The sequence below is a fragment of the Histomonas meleagridis genome, assembly GCF_020186115.1.
Source record: "Histomonas meleagridis strain 2922-C6/04-10x chromosome Unknown contig_25, whole genome shotgun sequence".
Lineage (NCBI taxonomy): Eukaryota > Parabasalia > Tritrichomonadida > Dientamoebidae > Histomonas > Histomonas meleagridis.
The window spans coordinates 90,985-112,318 of record NW_027150831.1 but is presented as its reverse complement, the minus strand read 5'-3'; the positions used below and the strand labels follow the sequence as shown (position 1 = coordinate 112,318).

General features: G+C 29.7%; 5 protein-coding genes across 5 annotated transcripts; 2 read left to right on the top strand and 3 right to left on the bottom strand.

Moving 5' to 3' along the window:
• Nucleotides 1–4,785: 4,785 nt before the first annotated feature.
• On the bottom strand, nt 4,786–5,721 carry GO595_004094 (hydrogenosomal membrane protein 31 precursor; the record flags this gene model as incomplete). Its single annotated transcript, XM_067917187.1, has 1 exon — nt 4,786–5,721. One exon carries the CDS (start codon nt 5,719–5,721, stop codon nt 4,786–4,788), a length of 936 nt encoding a protein of 311 aa, XP_067775632.1.
• A 276-nt stretch (nt 5,722–5,997) lies between these two features.
• On the bottom strand, nt 5,998–8,457 carry GO595_004093 (subtilisin-like serine peptidase; the record flags this gene model as incomplete). Its single annotated transcript, XM_067917186.1, has 1 exon — nt 5,998–8,457. One exon carries the CDS (start codon nt 8,455–8,457, stop codon nt 5,998–6,000), a length of 2,460 nt encoding a protein of 819 aa, XP_067775631.1.
• A 284-nt stretch (nt 8,458–8,741) lies between these two features.
• On the bottom strand, nt 8,742–9,314 carry GO595_004092 (40S ribosomal protein S9-1; the record flags this gene model as incomplete). Its single annotated transcript, XM_067917185.1, has 1 exon — nt 8,742–9,314. One exon carries the CDS (start codon nt 9,312–9,314, stop codon nt 8,742–8,744), a length of 573 nt encoding a protein of 190 aa, XP_067775630.1.
• Nucleotides 9,315–10,003: 689 nt separating this feature from the next.
• Nucleotides 10,004–11,140, top strand: GO595_004091 (SET domain containing protein; the record flags this gene model as incomplete). The annotated part of the gene is made up of 1 exon (XM_067917184.1): nt 10,004–11,140. One exon carries the CDS (start codon nt 10,004–10,006, stop codon nt 11,138–11,140), a length of 1,137 nt encoding a protein of 378 aa, XP_067775629.1.
• A 7,502-nt stretch (nt 11,141–18,642) lies between these two features.
• Nucleotides 18,643–20,511, top strand: GO595_004090 (GATA zinc finger domain-containing protein 7; the record flags this gene model as incomplete). Its single annotated transcript, XM_067917183.1, has 1 exon — nt 18,643–20,511. The coding sequence occupies one exon, from the start codon at nt 18,643–18,645 to the stop codon at nt 20,509–20,511; it is 1,869 nt and encodes a 622-aa protein (XP_067775628.1).
• Nucleotides 20,512–21,334: the final 823 nt, after the last annotated feature.

The window sequence follows — 21,334 nt, the reverse complement described above, 5'->3', positions numbered from 1 at the left end:
CATTTCTTATTAAATCGAATGCAATAAGTTATGATAATGGAACGCTTTTCATAAATGATACAAATGATTTTCAAAATATCAATGTGTATCAAAATAACACGACATCCTTAATTATTGGCGATGGCATTGAAATGGTTCAAGATGGAACATTCTCTTATTGGCCTTTACTTTCTCAAATTAATTTTAGTAATTCAGTTAAAATTATAGGTGACAATTGTTTTTATCTGTGCGGAAACTTAGAAACCATTTTTCTTGGTGAAAACATAAAAACAATAGGCTCATCATTTGCATTATGTTCGGTTAGGAATTTAAGAATTCCGAATTCTGTTGAAACAATTGGATTTTTTTCATTTTTTTCTTCTAAGTTAGAAACGTTAATTCTTGGTTCTGGAATAAAGAACATTGAACAACAAGCATTTGATCGATGCAGTAACCTTGTATGTATTTATTTCTATGGTGAAAATGAGCCAACATTTGGGGACTATGCATTTTTTAATGTTACTGCAATAGTTATGACATATTCATTTTATAAAGGTACAAAATTTGGTCATTTAAATGTATCAGTCGGAAGTGTTATAAATGAATGCATTTCAGTTGTAACATTTACGCAATCAAATACAAAACCAAGCACAATAGAATCAAACACATTAACACCTGATACATTTACTCCAAATACATTTTCTCATTCAACATATATCGAATCAAATATTTATACGCCAACAAATGTTATTACAAATTCACTTAATTCTGTATCTAATGAGTTGATTAAAGATAATACAGAAAATGATAACACGTTAATAATTATTATATCTGTTTGCTGTGGTGTTGTAGTAATTGTTATTGCGGTTGTAGTTGGAGTTGTCATATATAAAAGGAAGAAAAAACAAAATCCGACGCAAGAACACGCATCGGATGAATATAATGAAGATAAACCTTTGGTTTAAAAATCTGTATAGTAATTTATATTACTTGTTACGTAATATGATTTTATTTAAGAAATATTCCTGAACATGAGTAATAAAAAATTTATTTAAATATAATTTATTTCATTTTTGGATATCAAAAATATTCATTCTTCGTCAATTGTGATTTTATAAAGTCGTTTGATAGCATTTTGTTTTACTTATATTTTATTTCTGATTTTATGATAAGTTAACTCAAAATAAAATTCGTGTTACTACTAATTTATCTTACTATATAATTATTCATCGATTTTTATGATTTTTTCACAACGGGTTTAAACCTTTTTGTGTGTGAAATCTGGACAAAAAGCCGCTAATGGTTATTTTTTAAACAATGTGGTTAGATTATTTTTTCTATGAGTTATAACATGTTCTAAGCATTGATTCAATTTGTTGTATATCAAACTGTAAATAATTTGATTGACATTAAGGACATTCATATTAGGAAAATTCCCTTTGACGCTGAAGAAAAAATTTATATATTTAATAAGAACTCTTCATTTTTTACATATCACATTCTTACGAAGATGATGTTAAACTTGTTAATTTTAATTATATTTGTAAAAAATTCATTTCAGTATGCAGCAAAAGATGAAACTCTAACTATAAATCAACTAGGTGATTTTACAAATCAAGAAATTCAAAAATATAAAGACACAACAAAAGTTTTAATCATTGGACAAGGCATCCAAGAAATCCCAGATAAATCATTTCAAGAATGGCCTGCGCTTAATTATGTAAGAATTACAGGAACAGTTAAAACAATAGGAGCTTCGTTTATATCATGTATTCAACTAACTACAATTGTTCTTGATGAAGGGATAAAAACAATTGGAACTTCGTTTAGCTTTTGTTCAATTACTGAATTAACAATACCAAATTCAGTAGAAACAATTGGAGTATATGCATTTATAAATTGTACAAAGTTGGAAAAACTTATTCTTGGAACAGGAATAAGAAACATTGGCCAAAACTCATTTAATCATTGTCACAAACTTAAATGTATTTATTTTTATGGTGAATCAGAGCCAAACATTGATCAAAGTGCATTTTATGATATAGCTGCAAGACATGTTATGACTGATTCAAGTTATAAAGGAACAAGTTTTGGTGCACTCACTGCTTCGACAGAAGGTGCTGACGGATGTATTCCAATCGTAAAAACACAAACGATATCAAATACAAAAACAAATTCACCAATAAATACAAAAACTATTTCAAACACGATAAGTGAATCAAAATCCCAAATACAAACAAATACATTTTCGAATACGATTACACATACTGAACAAAATACAAAAACACAAACAAATTCATATACACAAACAAATACATTTGATTTTACAAATGAATCTTCAAATGTATCAAACGAATTAATTGAAAAAGAAAATAATAATTTCAATAAATGGATAATTGTAGGTGCAGTTTGTGGTGGCATTGCAGCTGTCGTCGCAATAACAGTAGCTACAATATTAATCCGTAATAGAATTAAAAATAAAACGCAAGAAATTGCAGAACAAGATGATGCTTAACAAAGAAAATGGTTTTCAATCAAAAAAATTTTTCATTTTGTAAAAATTACTTCCATAATTTTGTAATGCTCTATGCTAGATTATTTATAATAATGATTGAGGATCAAACAAAAAACAAAAATTTAAATTACAAGTATGAAAAAATAATAAACATATTTACCATGCAGTTTGTACTAATCTATTTTGTAATGCATTATTTAAGATATATATTCGTAAAATAATAAATTGTTAAAGATTCGAAAAAAATTACTTGTTGATTTTGAGATTACACCATCTCATAAAAAAAATAGTGAAATTTAAGTTATACCTGTATGATTTTTTACCATTTATGATTTTTTTACTTGAAATTTAAATTTTTGCCTGAACAGAAGAGAGAACGTTAATAAGCCCAAAAACATAATAAATTCCAATTATAAAAAAGGAAACAAGCAAAAAAGTCAATATAGACTTGAGATGCTAAAACATTCCCAAGCAAGTGTTGAACTCGATGAAAATCAAGCAAAGGAATTACTCGAACATTTTAGCTCAATTCGACAATCTTTTCAAAATGAGGAGAACATTCCTAATGGAATTCATGAACTCATCCAGTTGCTTGATGTAGATTGTTTCAACTTTCAAACAATTAATTTTATTTTCAACGAGTCAATTTTATCTTTTTTAATGAAATATCAATTACAATTCTGTATCCCAATCCTTAAGATTGTGAGCTACACAGCAAATTCTAATTCTTTAATGCTCCAAAAAGTTTTTAACGATAATTTTTTTGATTATCTTACACATGCGATTCAATCAGCAGATTCTCCACAGCTTATATCCAAGCTCTATAAGACAGTCATCATCGCTTTTGAACATGGAATTCAAAACATTAATTTTATTGATTCCATATATTATTCAATAGTTGAACATTTTCAAACAACACAACAAAACATTCGAACATTTGAAACCGATGGCTTTTACACGCTTGATTCAATTCCCATTAATTCTTATCTTTATATTTATCATAAGTTAACAATTCGAATTTTAATTCTTATGAAATTTTGTTTTTCGTTAAATCTTTCGGATGTTCATAGTCTATTTATTGATCATATGTTTACTACATTAGAATCGCACTGTATCCAAGTAGTTAATGAATCACTTATTTCATTAATCGAGTCATTAGAAAAACGAAACATTATATTAACTAATTGTTTATTAACGAAACGTAAATATATTTCATATTTAATAGAGTTCCTTGTCTTTAAAAACACAAATTTTCATGAAACAAATTTATATATTTTTGATTTTTTGTTTTTATTAACTTTTTATACAAAACAAAAATTTGAGTTTTTTTATTCGTTTAATATAATTAAAATCGTTGAGCAAAAAATTCATGAAAATGCAGAAATTTATTGTGCGCCGATTTGTAATGTCTTAATGAATTTGGTAAAATCAAATGATATACTTGCGTACTATATTGAAAATCATTTTTTCGCATTCGTTTTTAACTTGTATAACGAAAATTTGGAAATTAAAGAAAAATTTGCAATTTTAAATTTGTTTATTACCGTGTTTAACCATGTGAAAAATAAGGAGTTCCAAATGGTTTTGATCGAATATGAATTACTTACTGAAGACGCGTTAGAATTAGCGGAATCAAATGAAAATGAAGAAAAATATTTTGACTTTTTAAATAAATGTACCGAATTAATAGATGAAAGAAAGAAAAATGGAACTTGCTGAATAAAAATTGTTATAAATATATTTTAGTGTTTTTTAAGAAACAAAAAATCAAGTTGTTATTATCTTGAAAGTCGATTATTTGCTAGAAAATTTAAATTTCCACATGAAGTATTTTAGAATATTATAATTTAAATTTCCGACAATCTGAAAATTTTTCATTCGAAAGATTACCAGAGAAAAACAAAGAAGTAAAGTCCCAATTGTTCTTTGTGGGAAAAAATGTGATCTTAAGGGCGCCCGTCAAGTCAGCCAGTTCGAAGGGAAACAGCTTGCATCGCATTTTTTGAAACATCTGGAAAAGTAATAGTTAACGTTAACATCAAAGAATCATTTTCATCTCTCATTAAAATAATGAGTGCATCTGGCACAAGTAGTGGTAAGAAGAATCATAAAATGAAAAACAAAAATATATCTCTTCTATAATTTTTTCACAGGAGTGAGTCAACATTTGCACAACATCATTGATAGAAAAAAATGTTAATGTTTGATAAAATATGCACACTAATAGTAATCAAAAAAGACTTTTTGCTTAAAAATGAATTCGTATAAAAAAACATAACTTGATGTGCTCTTTATTTTCTTGGCTTCTTTTGAGGTGCCTTTTGGGCTTCTCTTCGTTGCTCAAAGCGATATAGGGTCTTTCTTACCTCATCAACAAGCGTAAATTGAAGAGCAGCAAATGGAACAACCTTAACAAGGTTAAGACCAACTCCACGGTAGAGTCCAAGTGGACCTTCTTCTTTAAGAATCTTTGCGAATGCATCAATAGTTCCATTATAGATTGGCTTATTGTTAGCATCACGGAGCATTAAACGCTTGCGAACAACATCGAATGGATATGAGAATGTTTGTGAGAACATTCCAGCTGTTGCACCGATGAGGCAATTTGTGAATGGGCTGATTGGCTTTCCTGGTGCTATTTTGGTGGAGTACAAGTTCTTGAGACCACCGTAGGCATAGAATTGTGCACCTTCGTATGGGATAACACCCATGATTGTTGGTAAGATACCTGAATAAAGTGATGTGACTCCTTCTTCCTTTACAATTGTGGCAAGGGTACTGAAGATACCGTTGTACTTCTTAGGATCAACAGTAATACGGGTACGGGCAACATCAAGTGGATATGTAAGAACTTGACTGATAGTTCCTGCTGCTGCTCCAGCAACTGTTCTTTGGATTCCTGTGAGTGGCTTTCCTTTGCCTAACCTCTTTTCGATTTCTTCAAAGGCATAGAATTTAATTGCAGATTGTGGTCCAAGGCGAATGCAAGCTGCAGTATTTCCTCTCCAGAACCCAGCAATTCCATCTTCTTGCCAAAGTTTAGCGAGGATGTCTTTTACATTTCCTCCCTTTGAAGAAACTTGCATAAGCATTTTCACAACATCAAGAGGAGATGTTATTGTTCTTGACAGTGTTCCAGCGATGAATCCAACAGAAAGTTTTTCGATTTTTCCAAGTTCAACCTTTGGTGCTGGGGATGTAGCAACAAGAATTTGGTCTGCTTCCATAGAGTGAATTATCTCATCGACTTTTAGCCGCCAAATTGTAAACCACTTAAAATACAATCAAAAAATAAAACGATGATTCACAACGTCAAAAATTAACCGTCATTACGAACTGAAAATTGTTAGAAAAGCCGTTGACAACCGAAAAATTTCTGAAGCGCTAGCAACAATAATTTGAGCGTAAAATTATGTTGGGATTTTATACACGTGAGAATCCGAATTAAACCACACTCAGTTTCACAAGTTGAATTCCAGTAGTAATCGGGTTTAACAAATTTATTAATTTTTGAATTCCGTGAATCCGTTGTTTGTACTTACATCATTTTCCTTCTTCTTTTTCAGTCTTACAAATAATACAGCCAATATGATTCCTGCTATTGCCAACAAAGCACTTCCGATAATTAATCCAATTGTGATCCATTTGTTGTTCGAACTTTCTTCAACAGTTGCTACAATTTTAGCATTTGCTGTTGTTTGAGACAAGCATGTAAAGTTTACATAAACATATGAAGCACCATCGAAAAATCTTGTTTGTTCATTTATTATCGCTATTGAATTATTTAAATATTTTGTAATTTCCGTTTGACCGCCTTCTAAACTGTATATCAGAGATGCGTTAATTTCTTTTGTTACAGCTCCAACTTGAGTCAGATTGAATGTGAATGATTTTTTATTGGCAATTGATATCCTAAAGAATTTGGTTTGGTATGGTGAAAATGTGAAATTATACGCAATATTAGGTGTTAGTGTTATGATATTATGTTGGCAAAACAGACCAGCAAATTCTTCTTTGCAGATACAACCATTTTTAGTGTCTAAAGTGTTGTTAGCTGTGCAAAGTTTTGACCAATCAATTTGGTTGTTAACTTTAGTAAGGTTTGAAACTTGTCCGACAACAACTAATGATAGATATGATTCACATGTTACTGATATACATTTGGTACTTTTAAGATAAATAAAGTATTTGCCTTCAACTATGTTATTGTTACGAATATATATTCTTTCATTGGTTGAGAAACAATCTTCACTATCGCCAAATAATGGATGATAAATTTTTGAATCTGGCCCAACAACAAATAGATCTATGTCATGAGATAATGATATTTCTGATTCAGGAGCTAATGGTATGTCATTATAAGAAATTACAATTCTTAAATCACTTCCTTTTTTAACTTCAACAGAATAAACGGATTCGTTATCTGAAAAAGTGGAAATTTCATCGTAAAGTACTGAATTTGAAATGCTTCCAACTCCTTCGACTATGTTAGCCATATTTAGAGATCCAAAACCCCAAGTTGGGTTAGGTGTCTCAGGGTCTTCTTTATCAGCAGATGCAATTGCTAATGCTCTCAATAAAGGACCGGAAGGTTTCTTGTTATTAAAATGTTGAATTAAATATTGCCTTAATAAGACCATTGTACCTGCTACAAGTGGGGTTGCCATAGATGTGCCAGACAATTGTCTTACAGAAGTATTATTTGTATGACTTGCACTTAATACATATTGTCCAGGTACAACAACTTCTGGCTTGACTTGACCGAATGTTGTTGGCCCTCTTCCTGAGAATGTAGCTATAGAGCGATTCATGTTCTTAATGGCTTTCATCGCGCCGACCGTTAATACATTCTTTCCATTACCTGGCGGCCTTACGTCGTTCAAGAATGGGTGATTTCCTGCGGCAAACACAAACAAGAACCCATTGTTGTTATATAAATTTTCGTCGAAACGATTTCGAAAAACATTTGTGCTACTTGATATCGGGCTAATTGAATACGAATTTGAGCTCAAATAAGAGTTATTGTCAGTCATGTTCTTGATTATATCCGTGTAAAGAGCAGATGGTATCTTGATCGACTTATTGATTCCAATATCGTAAAATGAGATTTTTGCATCAGGAGCAGCGCCATCATACGGATCGCCTCCTTCAACTCCAATGGCTTTGCCTGCGGCTGTTCCAGCGCAATGCGTTCCGTGACCACTTCCATCTTCTCGATCACCTGATACATAATAACTTTTGATTTTACGGTGTAACTGTGAAATGTTATCAAAAGGAACTTCCACGTTTTCATCAACAAAATATTTTGAATGAACATTTAGGCCACTGTCAATAATTGTTATTGTTTGGCCTTCACCAGTAATACCTTTGTCATGTAGTGGTCTGGGAATAAACTGAACAGAGCCTTTTGTTGTGGTTTCGAATGATCCTGTTTGGACAAAGCCAACGCCATAATTATTTTGTAATTCGATTTCTGGAACTATTCCGACTGAAAGAACAAGATTCGAATCAAGAAGTTCATCAATAGTTTGGCTGTTAGTAGTATCGACAATAAATGTATCCGGTCGAAGTGTTTGGAAGATTTTAAAATTAGTTCTTGAAAATGATGGATCTGCAATAACAAAGAGCTTACTGGAATATCTGAGAGTATAAATATCTGATTTAGCTTTGAGATCCTTTGGAATAGAATAAACGATGGCTTTTTTCGAAGATTGGATCGATGAAATTTGAGTTGATGACAAAAATGATATATAAGTATCTTTGGAAACTTGTTGGTTTGACTCAAACTTTATTATATTATCATTGAAAAAAGATTTATCAATGATGGTGAGATAACACCATCGCGAGTCAACTTCATTTAAAACTTTGTTTGAAGGAACAAAAGGTATTTCTTCGCATAATTTCTTGATATTGAGATTATATTGATAAGTTACGAAAGAAAACGCCAGAACGAAAAACACCATTCGTTTAAGCAAACCGTTCAAAAATTGTAAAATTCTCAAAAAAATTATTTACTTTTTGAATATGGTGTTATAAACCTCCAAATAAAATCACACCTCACTTTTGTCAGCAGCTGATGGTTATCAAAAAGTGATAAAGTCAAAATATACGATCATAAGTAACTGAAAAAGTGAGCAAAAATGGAACGATAACAATACATTCAAAAAGTTGTGTGCCGATACTTAGGAGCCGTTAAATTAATTAGCCTAGGTAACCAAAAACTCACTTCTATGAGTTGATAAGCTTTTTACTCAGAGAAATCATCACCCTTTCCTTGTTTCTTTGCGGCATCCTTAGCCCTCATTCTCCTCTTACGTCCGGCCTTTTCAGTTGTCATAACAGAGTTATCAGCATAACGAATGTTACGCTCAGATTCCTTCCAAACGAGGAATTGTGGTTGGTTGACAAGTTGATTTTCAACTGCGATATGACGGTGGTTGATGAGTGTGCGAGCATGATGGATTGACTTAGCAAGAGCTGCTTTATGAACTTGAGTTTGGAGACGGCGATCAAGAAGATCATTTGGTGTAAGTGAAAGTACATAATCGAGTTTTTGCTTTGTTTCATCAAGAACACCGAGACGTGTAAGACGACGAAGGAGAGCAGCACCTTCGAAGATACGCTTTGTGTCATTTTCTGGAAGCATGAGAAGGTTACGAGCAGCCTTACGGATCTTGGCAAGAGTGTAATTTACCCTCCAAAGTTCACGTTTGTTCTTTAAACCATATTCACCGACAACCTTAAGTTCACGGTGGATGCGTTCCTTTTCGTAAGGACGCATAGGCTTCTTGAAAGTACGGCCAAAATTGTGGCTTGTCATTAGCTGGAAAGGCCGACCATAACCGCTTAGATCATAACGTTCGTTATTTTCATGCGATGCTTTTCTAAATGTATACTTTAAGTTGTATGCTATTACTACGTGTAGTGATATAACTTTGTGTTGAGCTTAAAAATACTGTGTAAAATTGTTGATGAAACATTTTTTGATATTAAATATCTTTTGTAAATTGCTGATTTTACAATTTGGTTAAACTTTGATCAAAGTTTGCTTGTAATGATGTTTATTGAGGTTTTTCATCATTTTTATCTTATTGAAATATACAAAATTTCGATCATTTTGATAAAATTCTAAGATAACCACACGTACAAATGCATCTGAATTTATTAATGAAAATTTATAATGTTTAAATATTATAGATATGTTCTAATTATTGTTTTTTTTATATTTTCCCCATTGACCAGTTATATATTGAATTTCCCATAATGGCTTATTTCAATTTAAATTCGTACTTGTAAATGAAAAAAGATAAAACAAAAACGCAAAGCTCGGGACATGACAATAAGCTACAGACCCAAAAATCTAATGAACAGTTTATTTTTTCTTCTGCTGCTTATTATTCCAGAATTTTTGCTGATATGCAAGGCAACACATCTTTTGTAAATTACAAGATACGTACTCAAGGTGAAAGACAAAATTTCAATTTTCCCTCTCCAGGCAGTGAAAAAGTCATGTTTAACAAAAGTAAAATACATCAATGGGGGATTTTCTCAGCAGCTCCCTTTAATAATGGTGAACCAATAATAGAATTTCATGGGAAAATCACCAACAGTCCAGGCACGAAAAGCTACAAGATTGATGAAAAAAACTATTTTGACCCAACAGGTTCGGGAAGTCTTGCTCGATATGTCAATCATAGTTGCAATCCCAATTGTATTTTAAAGATTGTCAATATTTCCGGGAGGCAAGCAGTATATCTTTATTCGAGACAATATATTCGTCCTTCCGAAGAACTTTGTATTGACTATAAACTTCCTCCCTGTAACAAATCTGATGCTATTCCTTGTAATTGCGGCTCTTCTAATTGTCGCAAATATATCAATAATTACGAATTCGTTAAAAAATCCGGTCGACAAAAGCAACGAAAGAAAGAGCCGCATGACGTAATCCAACGGCCAAAAGAAGCACGACTTCTTTTTAGCTCCATCCACCAACTTTGTCCGAGCATTAAAATGGATCAAGACTTACTTCAAGATTACTTAATGATCAGCGACATAGATGATCAAGAGGAAGAAGAACATTCCGAAAGAAATGAACAACAAACTCCGCAAACTAAAAAAACGGGGAAAAACGCGCATAACAGTAAAAAGAAGTCCGAATCCGTTGAACCGAATAACAAAGAAAAGGATAAAAAGAAAACGTCGGAAAAACAAAAGAAAGAAACAAAAGCACAAGAAACAGAAAAATCTAGAAAAAGGAAAACGGAAAATGAAGCAGAAACACGTGAAAAAGAAAAAGTGAAAAATCCAAATCAAACGAAAAAAGAAAAAGTGAAAAAGTCAAAAGAAAACGAAACTGAAAACAAAGCGCAAAAGCAAAGAGGACGGACTAAGAGAGTCGCTAACTCGCCCGAGCCTAAAGAAAACGAAGTTCCGAAAAAGAACGCAAAAAATACGAAAAATGCAAATAATAAAAAGTTGAAAAAAGAAGAAGAAAAATCGAAAGAAATTCCAGTCGCAAAACTTTACGATAACTTCTTAAGGAATGTAATGCCAGTGCAAATGCATTTCACATTCGGCGGCGGTGAATTTGATCCATCACTACTATCAGAAAGCGAAGAAAGCGTAAATGAAAATGAAAATGAATAAAAATATTTGTTAGAAATATAATTTCTTTTTTGTTAACAGGAAGATGACTACAAATTTGTTAATAATTAATATGAAACAAAAATCAGTAAATAAGATAAATTTAAAAAATATAATATTTTATTTTTTATTTTTTAATATTTTCATTACATATATTTGATATGATCATGTATTAAAACATAATGTTGGATTTCAAAATAATATTTAAAAATCAATCAATATATATCGTACAGCTCTTACGATTACATCTAAAAATGGTGAAACAGAAATAGTTTAATTATTTCTTAAACAAAAAGGAATTGATATCAATGTTAAAGTATAATATTTGTTGAAAATAGAATCAATTTTTAATTCAACAATTGTTGAATAGTGACAATTCATCAAATTCAGACATTTTATTAATTAAACAAAAATAATATAATTAGAACTTATTTACTGAAAACAGTTGTACAATTTATCTATTGGAATTGTTATTGTCTTTGGTATTCCCAACAAGCCCCCATATTCTGATATGAATTTCTTTGCTCTTTCGACGAGCAAATAAAATATATTTGACACCTCATTTTTCTTTAATTCCAATTTATGTAAGATCGCCGCCAATATATCCTTTGGCCTTAATTCCAAAGTTTCAGCAATTTTTTCGATAATATTTGAGATCAGCACGAAACTTAATAAGTATTGACCCAAGTACAAATTCTTTTCTTTTACCAATTGCATCTTATCGCATGCCCACATGATTAATCTTAATGGGATTATTAACGCTTCTTTAAATTCGTCCAAGTTTAGCTTTGGGTCATATTTAACCTCCGGAATTGACTGGTTTATTTTTGAATTGTATGGGATGACGGTTGCCGTATACAAAACGTAACCTTGCCCAAAGATTTGAATGCGTTCAAAAGTGACTTTTATGCTTTCAATTTCTTTTTTGTTTAATTTGACGTTAAACTTGTTAAGGAAATCGTTAACAATCGAAATGAACAAATCGATGACATTCTTTTTGCTGGCGGCCTCTAAGATTTGTTTTTTGAATTCTATTTCTGGGATTTTAATATCATTTGAATGCTTTTGATTGATGGGGAAAATCTTATTCTGTAAAATCGTTAGTCCAACTCGTGTAATGTAATCGACAATTAAATTGTTAAAATGAATCGCAAACGATTCCCAAACAGTTTTCTTCTTCCTCATCTCGAATTTAACGGGGAAATGTAGCGCGACTTGTAAACAGTTCATTTCTTGAACACGTTTTATCTCGTTTATGTTTTCTTTAATTTTAGTAATGACGTTCATGTTGTCGCAAATGTAATTTTGGATTCGTTTCACAATGCGCAATTCTTCAATTTCATATTCATACGCATATTCGATCAACTTTTCGTCTTTCTCATTCTTTAATGTGGAAATTGGATCAATTCCAATGCGAAGACTTTCAAATCGAATCTTTTCCCATTTTCGATTCAGCTCAACGTTTTCATATAAATTGTTTTGTTTCTTTACTTCAGGTAACAAAAACGTTTGATTCGGCATATGAAAACAATACGCAACCATCGAATCATTGAACTCTCGAAGTTTTGGCTCTTGCATTAATAATGGTACATCTTTAAGTTTGTTATGCGTTTTAGAAAGCTCATTTATGATAAAGATATCAGAATTTGTTAATAGCGTTTGCATTTCGCCTAAATATAAATGCCGAGAAAATGTAACGTAACGTTTCGATTCAGTTTTTTGAATTTCTTTAAGTAATGGTTCAACAAATAAGTCGTTGAATTCTTCTTCTGTCATTTTAATTAAGCCTTCAATTAATAATGATAAATAAGTGATTTCATTATATTGATAAAAATTCGTTTTCTTTCTGCTGGAACTTGCTTCTGGTGCTTTAGGAAATGGATGTGATATAATGATGTTGGATGATAAATGTGGTGAAAACATCCACAATTGAATGATTGGAATAATTAAGCCTTCTAAAATTACTTTACGAAATTGTTGTTTGTTTTTGTCGAATAAAAATTGGAGAACGTTTAAGTGGTGCACTGAAAAAGTGGAAATTGAATGCTGAAATGATTCCTTTACAACTTTGATGAGTTCGCGTGCATCTGCATGATCACTACAAAATGTACGTTGTAATATACGCGACAGAAATGCGTCGTGGAAGCTTTGTTGGAATGGAATGCATTGATATAAAAATGATGAAAATAAACCTAAGGAATGTACATGATTCCTATCAGCAGGATAATAAGAAATAAGAAATTGTTCGGCTAGTTCGTTATATTCATCTGTGGAAAACCCACAAAAAATATTACAAAAACCTACATGAAGGAAATAATTGTAATAATCTTCATAGTTGGTAAAGAAATTATCAATGTTTGAAAATGTTATACAGCTTTCGTCAGTTCCAAATGTGAAAAAGATTTCTTTGATATTATTTACAAGCATGTTATTAAAGTTTTCATCTTTTAATTGAATAATTATTGGAGCAACAACTCTGTCTTCTGGGATTTGCTTTAATGAACTTTGATATTGTGTTAAATTGAGAAAAAGAAGATTTGATAGATATTGTAAATGAATTTCTCTTGTAAATCGAGGAAGCGTATCAACAAGTTGAGGAGAACTAAAACTATATTTTAAGCTCTTCCGTTCATACTTTTTGTTCAGAGCTTGAAACTTTTCCTTTGTCGACATTTGGAATTGAAAATTTTACATTAGCCAGAAAAAGTTACCGAAAATAAGACGTTATAAATAAACCCAAAAATGGAAGAAACCTCATTAAACATTTTACATAAATATATAAATAAAGAAACACAAACTGATGTAAATATAACGAACACCAAATCAATTTCATCAAATGAAGACAAGAATTTAATCAAAAAAGATATTCCTATATCTTTTGAATGCCCAAAAGAATTTCTCAATGACATAATAATAAAAATTCCTGATGAAGAAGAATCGATTATAAATGCAGGTAAAGTAATTAATACAAAATCCAAAAATTTTGAAAAATTATTATTAAATTTTAAAGAACAACTTCAAAAAGCTAAAAAGACAGGAATAAAAAAGCGTGATTTCATGTGGCAATTAGCATATGCAATTGATCCATCATCATTAAATGAAAACAAATCACTATTCAATAATCAAAAAATCGAATATCCATTACAAAAATGTCATGCAACCATCACAACAAAAGGAAAAGATGTTAAGTATAATGTACAGTTATCAAATGATAGAATACTTACATTAGTTAATGATTCACAAACAATTGTTTTCCAACCCATTGAATTTAACGTATTCAATTTCAATTCACCAATTCAAATTGACGGTTATGGCACTTTGAAATTTTCCAAATTCGAAACGGAAAAAATTTCCGATGAAGCAAGAGCTAAATACCTATTTAATGCAATAGATGATCATCCACTAATTAGTCAAAATGATCTTTCATTAATAGACATATTTCTTTCAATTCCAACATTAACTCAATCTGAAGCACAACAACTTTTTTCTTTTCTTTTTAATTATAATTTTTTATCTTTATATATACGTTCCAAAATTTGTCAATTTCTTTATACCAAAAAAACATATAAATGGCCAGAACTTCTCGGAAGATTTATATCACTTATTGATCCGCAATGGGCTAAAGAATCATTTGATTCATGTATCAATGGAAAAATGGGGAAAACGACAAAAAACTTCAACAAAATGAATATTTATTCAATGTCTCTTCTACAAATTATTTTGAAAATTTTTATTTATATAGACAGAGGTGAATTAAATGAATTTATTTGGATTTTTCTATTGAAATCAATTTTAATGAATTTTTGTCTTAATAATACTGAGCAATCTTTAATTCTTGAAGAAGTTTTAGAAACTACAATAAACTTTTTATCTAATGAAGAATTTAATAAAAGAACAAATGATGTGTTACAAATGATACAATCAATTGAAATCCAAATTCCAAAAATGAAACATAAATCATCAACAAAATTCATCAAAAAAGTTATTCTTAAACATTTTGATGAGTTTATTAAAATATTAAAAGTTCTTCCTTTCCAAAAAGAAGAAGCAAGTCCATTATTTTATCCAATAATTCTTGAGATATTAGATTCTCTAAATAAAAAAGTAACAATTAATCAATTGCTTAATAAAAATTCTATTTCTCTTTTATCCGAGAATTCATCTTCAATTCTTACATCAAATGTAACAGGGAAAACAAAATCTAATGAAAAATATGCTGTTTATTTATCAGAAAATACTTCATCTTCAAAAAGCTTTTCAAAAACTTCTGAAAACAAATTCAAAAAGACAAGTAAATATTCTAAATCAGGAAGTAGTAACTTATTATCTACAGAAGGATTTGAAGATATAAGCATTTCTAGTAATTCTAAAAAATCAAATGAAAAAGCACAAATTAAAAATTCAAAATCAAGTTCTGATGAATTTAGTATTTTAAGTCAAAGTAGTTATTCAAGAAAACAAGATAATTCATCTAAATCTAAAAATAATAATAATTTAAGTGATCATAATACTCCGCAATCATCAAAACATAATTTAAATCAAAATAAATCAAATAGCTCATTTCAAAATTTAGAAAAAAATTCATCAAAATCAAAAAACTCAAATATTAATGAAAAATCTCAAAAGTCAAATTCAAACAAAATTAAAAATAAAAATAATTCTTCTTTTATTGACTTGATTTCTGATGAATCACTTTCAAGTAATAATGATATCTTCTTATCCCAAAATAGTTCCTCAAAAACAAATAAAAGCAAAGATTTGGAATTACTTTCAAGCAGTTCATTTATGGATTCAGATTTAGAGATTATTCCCGAAAAATCTAAGCATCAAATAGATAATTTAAGTCAAAGTAACTCATCTAAATCAAAGAAATTTAATAAAAGCATAAACATAGATGATAATTCTGAAAGTGGTAAAAATACAAACAAAATCTCTCAACAAGGTAATTCATCTAAATCAAAGAAATCAAACAAAAGAATGAGTTCAGATGTTGATATTATTGATTTGGATAACTCTTTTGATAACAATAAAAGTAAAAAAGGAACATCTCAACATAGCCATTCTCAATCAAAGAAATCTAATAAAGATTTGAGTTCAGATGTTGATATTATTGATTTGGATAACTCTTTTGATAACAATAAAAGTAAAAAAGGAACATCTCAACATAGCCATTCTCAATCAAAGAAATCTAATAAAGATTTGAGTTCAGACGTTGATATTATTGAATTAGATGATAGTTTCGGAAGTGGTAAAAATAAAAACAAAATTTCACAGCAAAGTAACTCATCGAAGTCAAATAAATCAAACAAAATAATGAGTTCAGAAGTTGATCTTGATTTAGATGATACATTTGAAAATATTCAAAGCAAAGTTACAAACTTACATCAAAGTAATTCTTCCAAATCAAACAAAAACAAAGATTTGGAATTACTTTCAAGTAGCTCATTTATGGATTCTGATTTGAAGATTAATTCAGATCGATCTAAACATAAAACAGATAATTTAAGTCAAAGTAATTCATCTAAATCAAAGAAAACAAATAAAAGTTCAAAAATTGATATAATTGATTTAGATGACTCTTTCGGAAGTGATAAAGACAAAAGCAAAATATCTCATCAAAGTAATTCATCTCAAGCAAAGAAATCTATTAACATGAAATCAGTTGATATCATTGATTTAGATGATAGTTTCGAAAGTGATAAAAACAAAAGCAAAATTTCTCATCAAAGTAAATCATCGAAATCTAAAAATATACAATCAGTTGATATCATTGATTTGGATGACTCTTATGATAGTGTTAAAAATAAAAGTGTTATTTCTCAACAAAGTAATTCATCTAAATCAAAGAAATCTATGAAAACGAACTCTGTCGATATCATTGATTTAGATGACTCATTTGAAAGTAAGAAAAGCAAAATTTCTCATCAAAGTAAATCATCGAAATCGAAGAATATGAAATCAGTTGATATTATCGATTTAGATGACTCTTTTGATAGCATTAAAAATAAAAGTAAAGTTTCTCATCAAAGTATTTCAAATAAATCTAAGAAAAACATGAGATCAAATGCTGAATTAAATGATAGTTTCGAAAGTGATAAAAGCAAAAGCAAAATTTCTCATCAAAGTAATTCATCAAAATCAAAGAAATCTATTAATATGAAATCAGTTGATATCATTGATTTAGATGACAGTTTCGAAAGTGATAAAAGCAAAAGCAAAATTTCTCATCAAAGTAATTCATCAAAATCAAAGAAAGATAATAATATTCTTTCAAGTAGTTCATTTGCGAATAAAAAATTCGATGATATTTCGGAAATATCATCTCATAAATCTAAATCAATGAAAAACACCAAAAATACGAAATCAAGTTCCATAGTAATTGATTTTGGAATCGATGACAATTCTGAACGCAAGAACACAGAAAAACATAAAGAAATTAACTCAAAATCCAAAACCAAAAATGAGCTTTCTTCTTATTCAATTGATCTTAATTTCGAAGGAATCTCTGAAGTATCAAAACATGAAACGTCTGTATCCAAATCAAATAAACATCCAACAAACTCTCAAGCAAAACAAACAAGTGCTACTAATTCTAAAATTACTTTTTTGGATTCATCTGATGATTCGAATAATTCAGCAAAGAAAATCAAATCCACAAAGTCAAAGGACATGTTTTCAATTTCCAATAAACAAAGTAATCATTCTATAAATGAAAAAGATGAAATTGATAAACTTTCTGTATCTTCAAATCGTAAACAAACGAATGAAAGCAGTGATATTCATAGTTTTGGATCGAGAAGTTCAAAAGTAATTGGTAGGAGACCAACTCCAATATCACGTAACAAAAACTTAAAATCAAGTTTTACTGCACCAATTTTTGATGATTCTAGTTCTTATTCAGATTGATATTATATTAATAATATAATTATGATACATTGTTAAATTAAAATAAAGATAATTGATATATTGGTCCAATATATTCACCGTTTTTATTGAAATAATTTATAGTCGAACCATTAACAAATTAAGCTGATATCATTTGATCATATTATATTGCTTTGGTTATCTTTTTGGCGTTATTTTTTATAACGAAATCAATTCATTAATTGATTTTGAATTGAATTCAATGCATTGATAAATAGAAAACTTTACTTTTTTTTGAATCGATAAAAAACGATAAAACCGCAAAACCTGCAGAAAAGTCATGATTCAAATTGGAACCAAACTCACAAAAAAATTGCAAACAGGACAAAATTGAATTGTTGTAAATAGCTTTTTCAATTATGTTTTTTCACGTGTATTTTCAACTCAAACCGTTTCAAACATTTTTCAAAAATCTGTGATTATTTAGGAATGTGTGACCAATGTCATAAGTTCGGTCAAATTTAATTCAAAGAAAGCTGCATGGTCCCTCATGTAAATTTCAATTCTGAACTCAAAATTTATCAACAGCTTTTGTATTATTTGTCACAAATAACTTTTTCCAAATCTTAACCCAAATCAAAATGTTGATTCTTCTGTTTTTAGCACCAGCACATTCTCAATCATCTTATCAAAGGTCACAAATCCAAGGTTTAACTGCACGATTTGATGTAAGCTGGTTAGAACTTGGTAGTAACAGTATCAAATCATCTAAGCTCAGCAATGCATTTTATAAGTTAAGTAATGAACATGAAAACACAAATAATCATTTAAGAAAACTTCTTGCAACAGACAGTTCATGGGAAGCAAATGATCAAATGCGAGTAGATCTTGTAGGCGATGGTATGTCCATGACTAATTTTGTATGGACCACATCTTCTTCAAGTGGGTTGTTTAAACAAGGTATGTTTTCAGGAGGATCAGTGTCTGCTTCTGGAGGAACATATTTTACCATAACTTGCTTCTACCCGAATGCATTAATAACTGACACACGTAAGCAAAATGGCGAAGTAACAATGAAAGCTTTGGATTTCATGTTTGGTCAATCAAGCACTATTCGATCCAATACTGATACAGTAACTGTATCACTTTCTAGAAAAATGGCTCGTTTGTATTTAACAATTCATTTTGGCACAACACAAATTACATCACAGACTCTTTCAGAGTATACTTTATATATTAATGGCATAAAACATGATGGAAATTATTACACTGATGGAAGAGCGGCTGCTAATTCAGATGCAGCTATAGTTAATGATTGGGACATTACAAATATTTGCACAGCTAATACAGCTTCTCAAACCATTGCATGTAAAATGATATTATTTCCACAAACATTAATAAATGGAATTACGTTATCTGTTGTTCGAAATGGACAATCTGTAGATGAAGTAATTCAAATTGCTTCTTTAGATTCTGGATATATATATGATTGTGATATTACTATGGATTTAATAACTTTAACTTTTACTCAGTCAAATACTTTTTCGAATACATTTACATCATCCAATACATTTTCGAATACATTTACTGAATCAAATATATTTACACAATCAAACACTTTTACACAATCTAATACATATACACAATCAAACACATTTTCAAATTCAAATACATTTACGCAATCTAATACATTTTCAAATTCATATATTTTTACACAATCAAATACATTTTCAAATTCAAATTCATTTTCAAATTCAAATACATTTACGCAGTCAAATACATTCACTGAATCGAATTCATTTTCTAATACATTTACATTGTCAAACACGTTCACACAATCGAATTCATTTTCTAACACATTTACATTGTCAAACACATTCACAGGATCAAACACATATTCGGATACATTTACTAGATCAAATTCATTTACTAAGTCGAACACATTTTCAAATTCAAATTCATTTTCAGGTTCAAATTCATTTACTAAATCGAATTCATTCACAGAATCATTAAAGTTTAATGAACAATATACTTATTCCATAACTTTAACATATTCTATTGCATTTGAAGAGACTCATAGTATGACAAAGATATTATCTGATACATTTACATTAATGAATTATAATTCAACTTATTCATATACCAACACATTACTCATTGTTTATCAATATACAATTGTCAAATATCCAACGTATTATCCAATATATTCACAATATTATATGATTATGCCAATAGACGACAATACATATGAAAATAATAATAATACAACTACAATAGTAATCGTAGTCGTATGTATAGTTGTAGTTATTGTGATCATATGTTTAGTTGTTGGTTTATATATTCGTCATCAAAGAAATAAATTAAAGCAAACAGAAAAGGCTGAAAGTGTTGACGTTGAATATGGAATAGAAATGGAAACAACTAATGATTACACTGCAACAAAAATGAATCATATTTTAGATGACCCATTTGCGGATGATTTCATGGAAGATAATCGTGTAAACATTTAATGAATTAAATAGTTTTACTAAAACATGTTTCCGACATATGTTTAATTCAGTTTGGGTTCGTGAGTAAAGCTGAGAACTCAAAAAGTGGCTTTTGTGAACCGTTTCTATCGTACTGAATGCCAGATGTGAAAGTGTTGTCTCCCAGTGAAACAGAGGCAGAGAGACGGAACAAAGAAATGTCTTTGGTACTTAATATAATGTCAACATCTTTATAATTAAATGAAACGCCCGTTTTGAAATGATTTTTTTTATGTGAATCAAATTCAAAACCAAAGTTAGCAAACGGAAAACAAGCGCCGAATTTACTTGAAAATGCATGTTTTGAGGGGTCATAAAGGGCTCCAAGTTCAAAAATAGAATATTTTGATGTTGTGGCTAATTGAAATGATTTAATTTTCTTATCAAAAATGTCAATTTTCCCGAAAAATTCTGTGGGAATTTTATCCCTTAATTGATGTTTAGTATTAACTTGAAATATTACAGATTGAGGTTGAAAAGATGAAATAATATTAAATTTAGGATTGTTAATACTTATAGTAATAGAACAAAGAGGACCTATGATGCCTATTGTTTCAAAAGATGTTGCTTTATATTTAAACGGGTGAGAAATTTTTGTGGAGATGGAATATGATTGTTTTGTTTTGATCCCATTAAAAACAATCAAAGAATTTTTATACATCATAGGGACATTTTGTTCAAAAAGCCATAATTTCTCATTATTTTGAATTGCAATTGATTGGATTGAAAACGAAGGTTTAAAAGAAATGTTAGGTGTAAATGTAAATTTACTTTCTTCTGGATTTATTGTGAGGATGGATCTTCC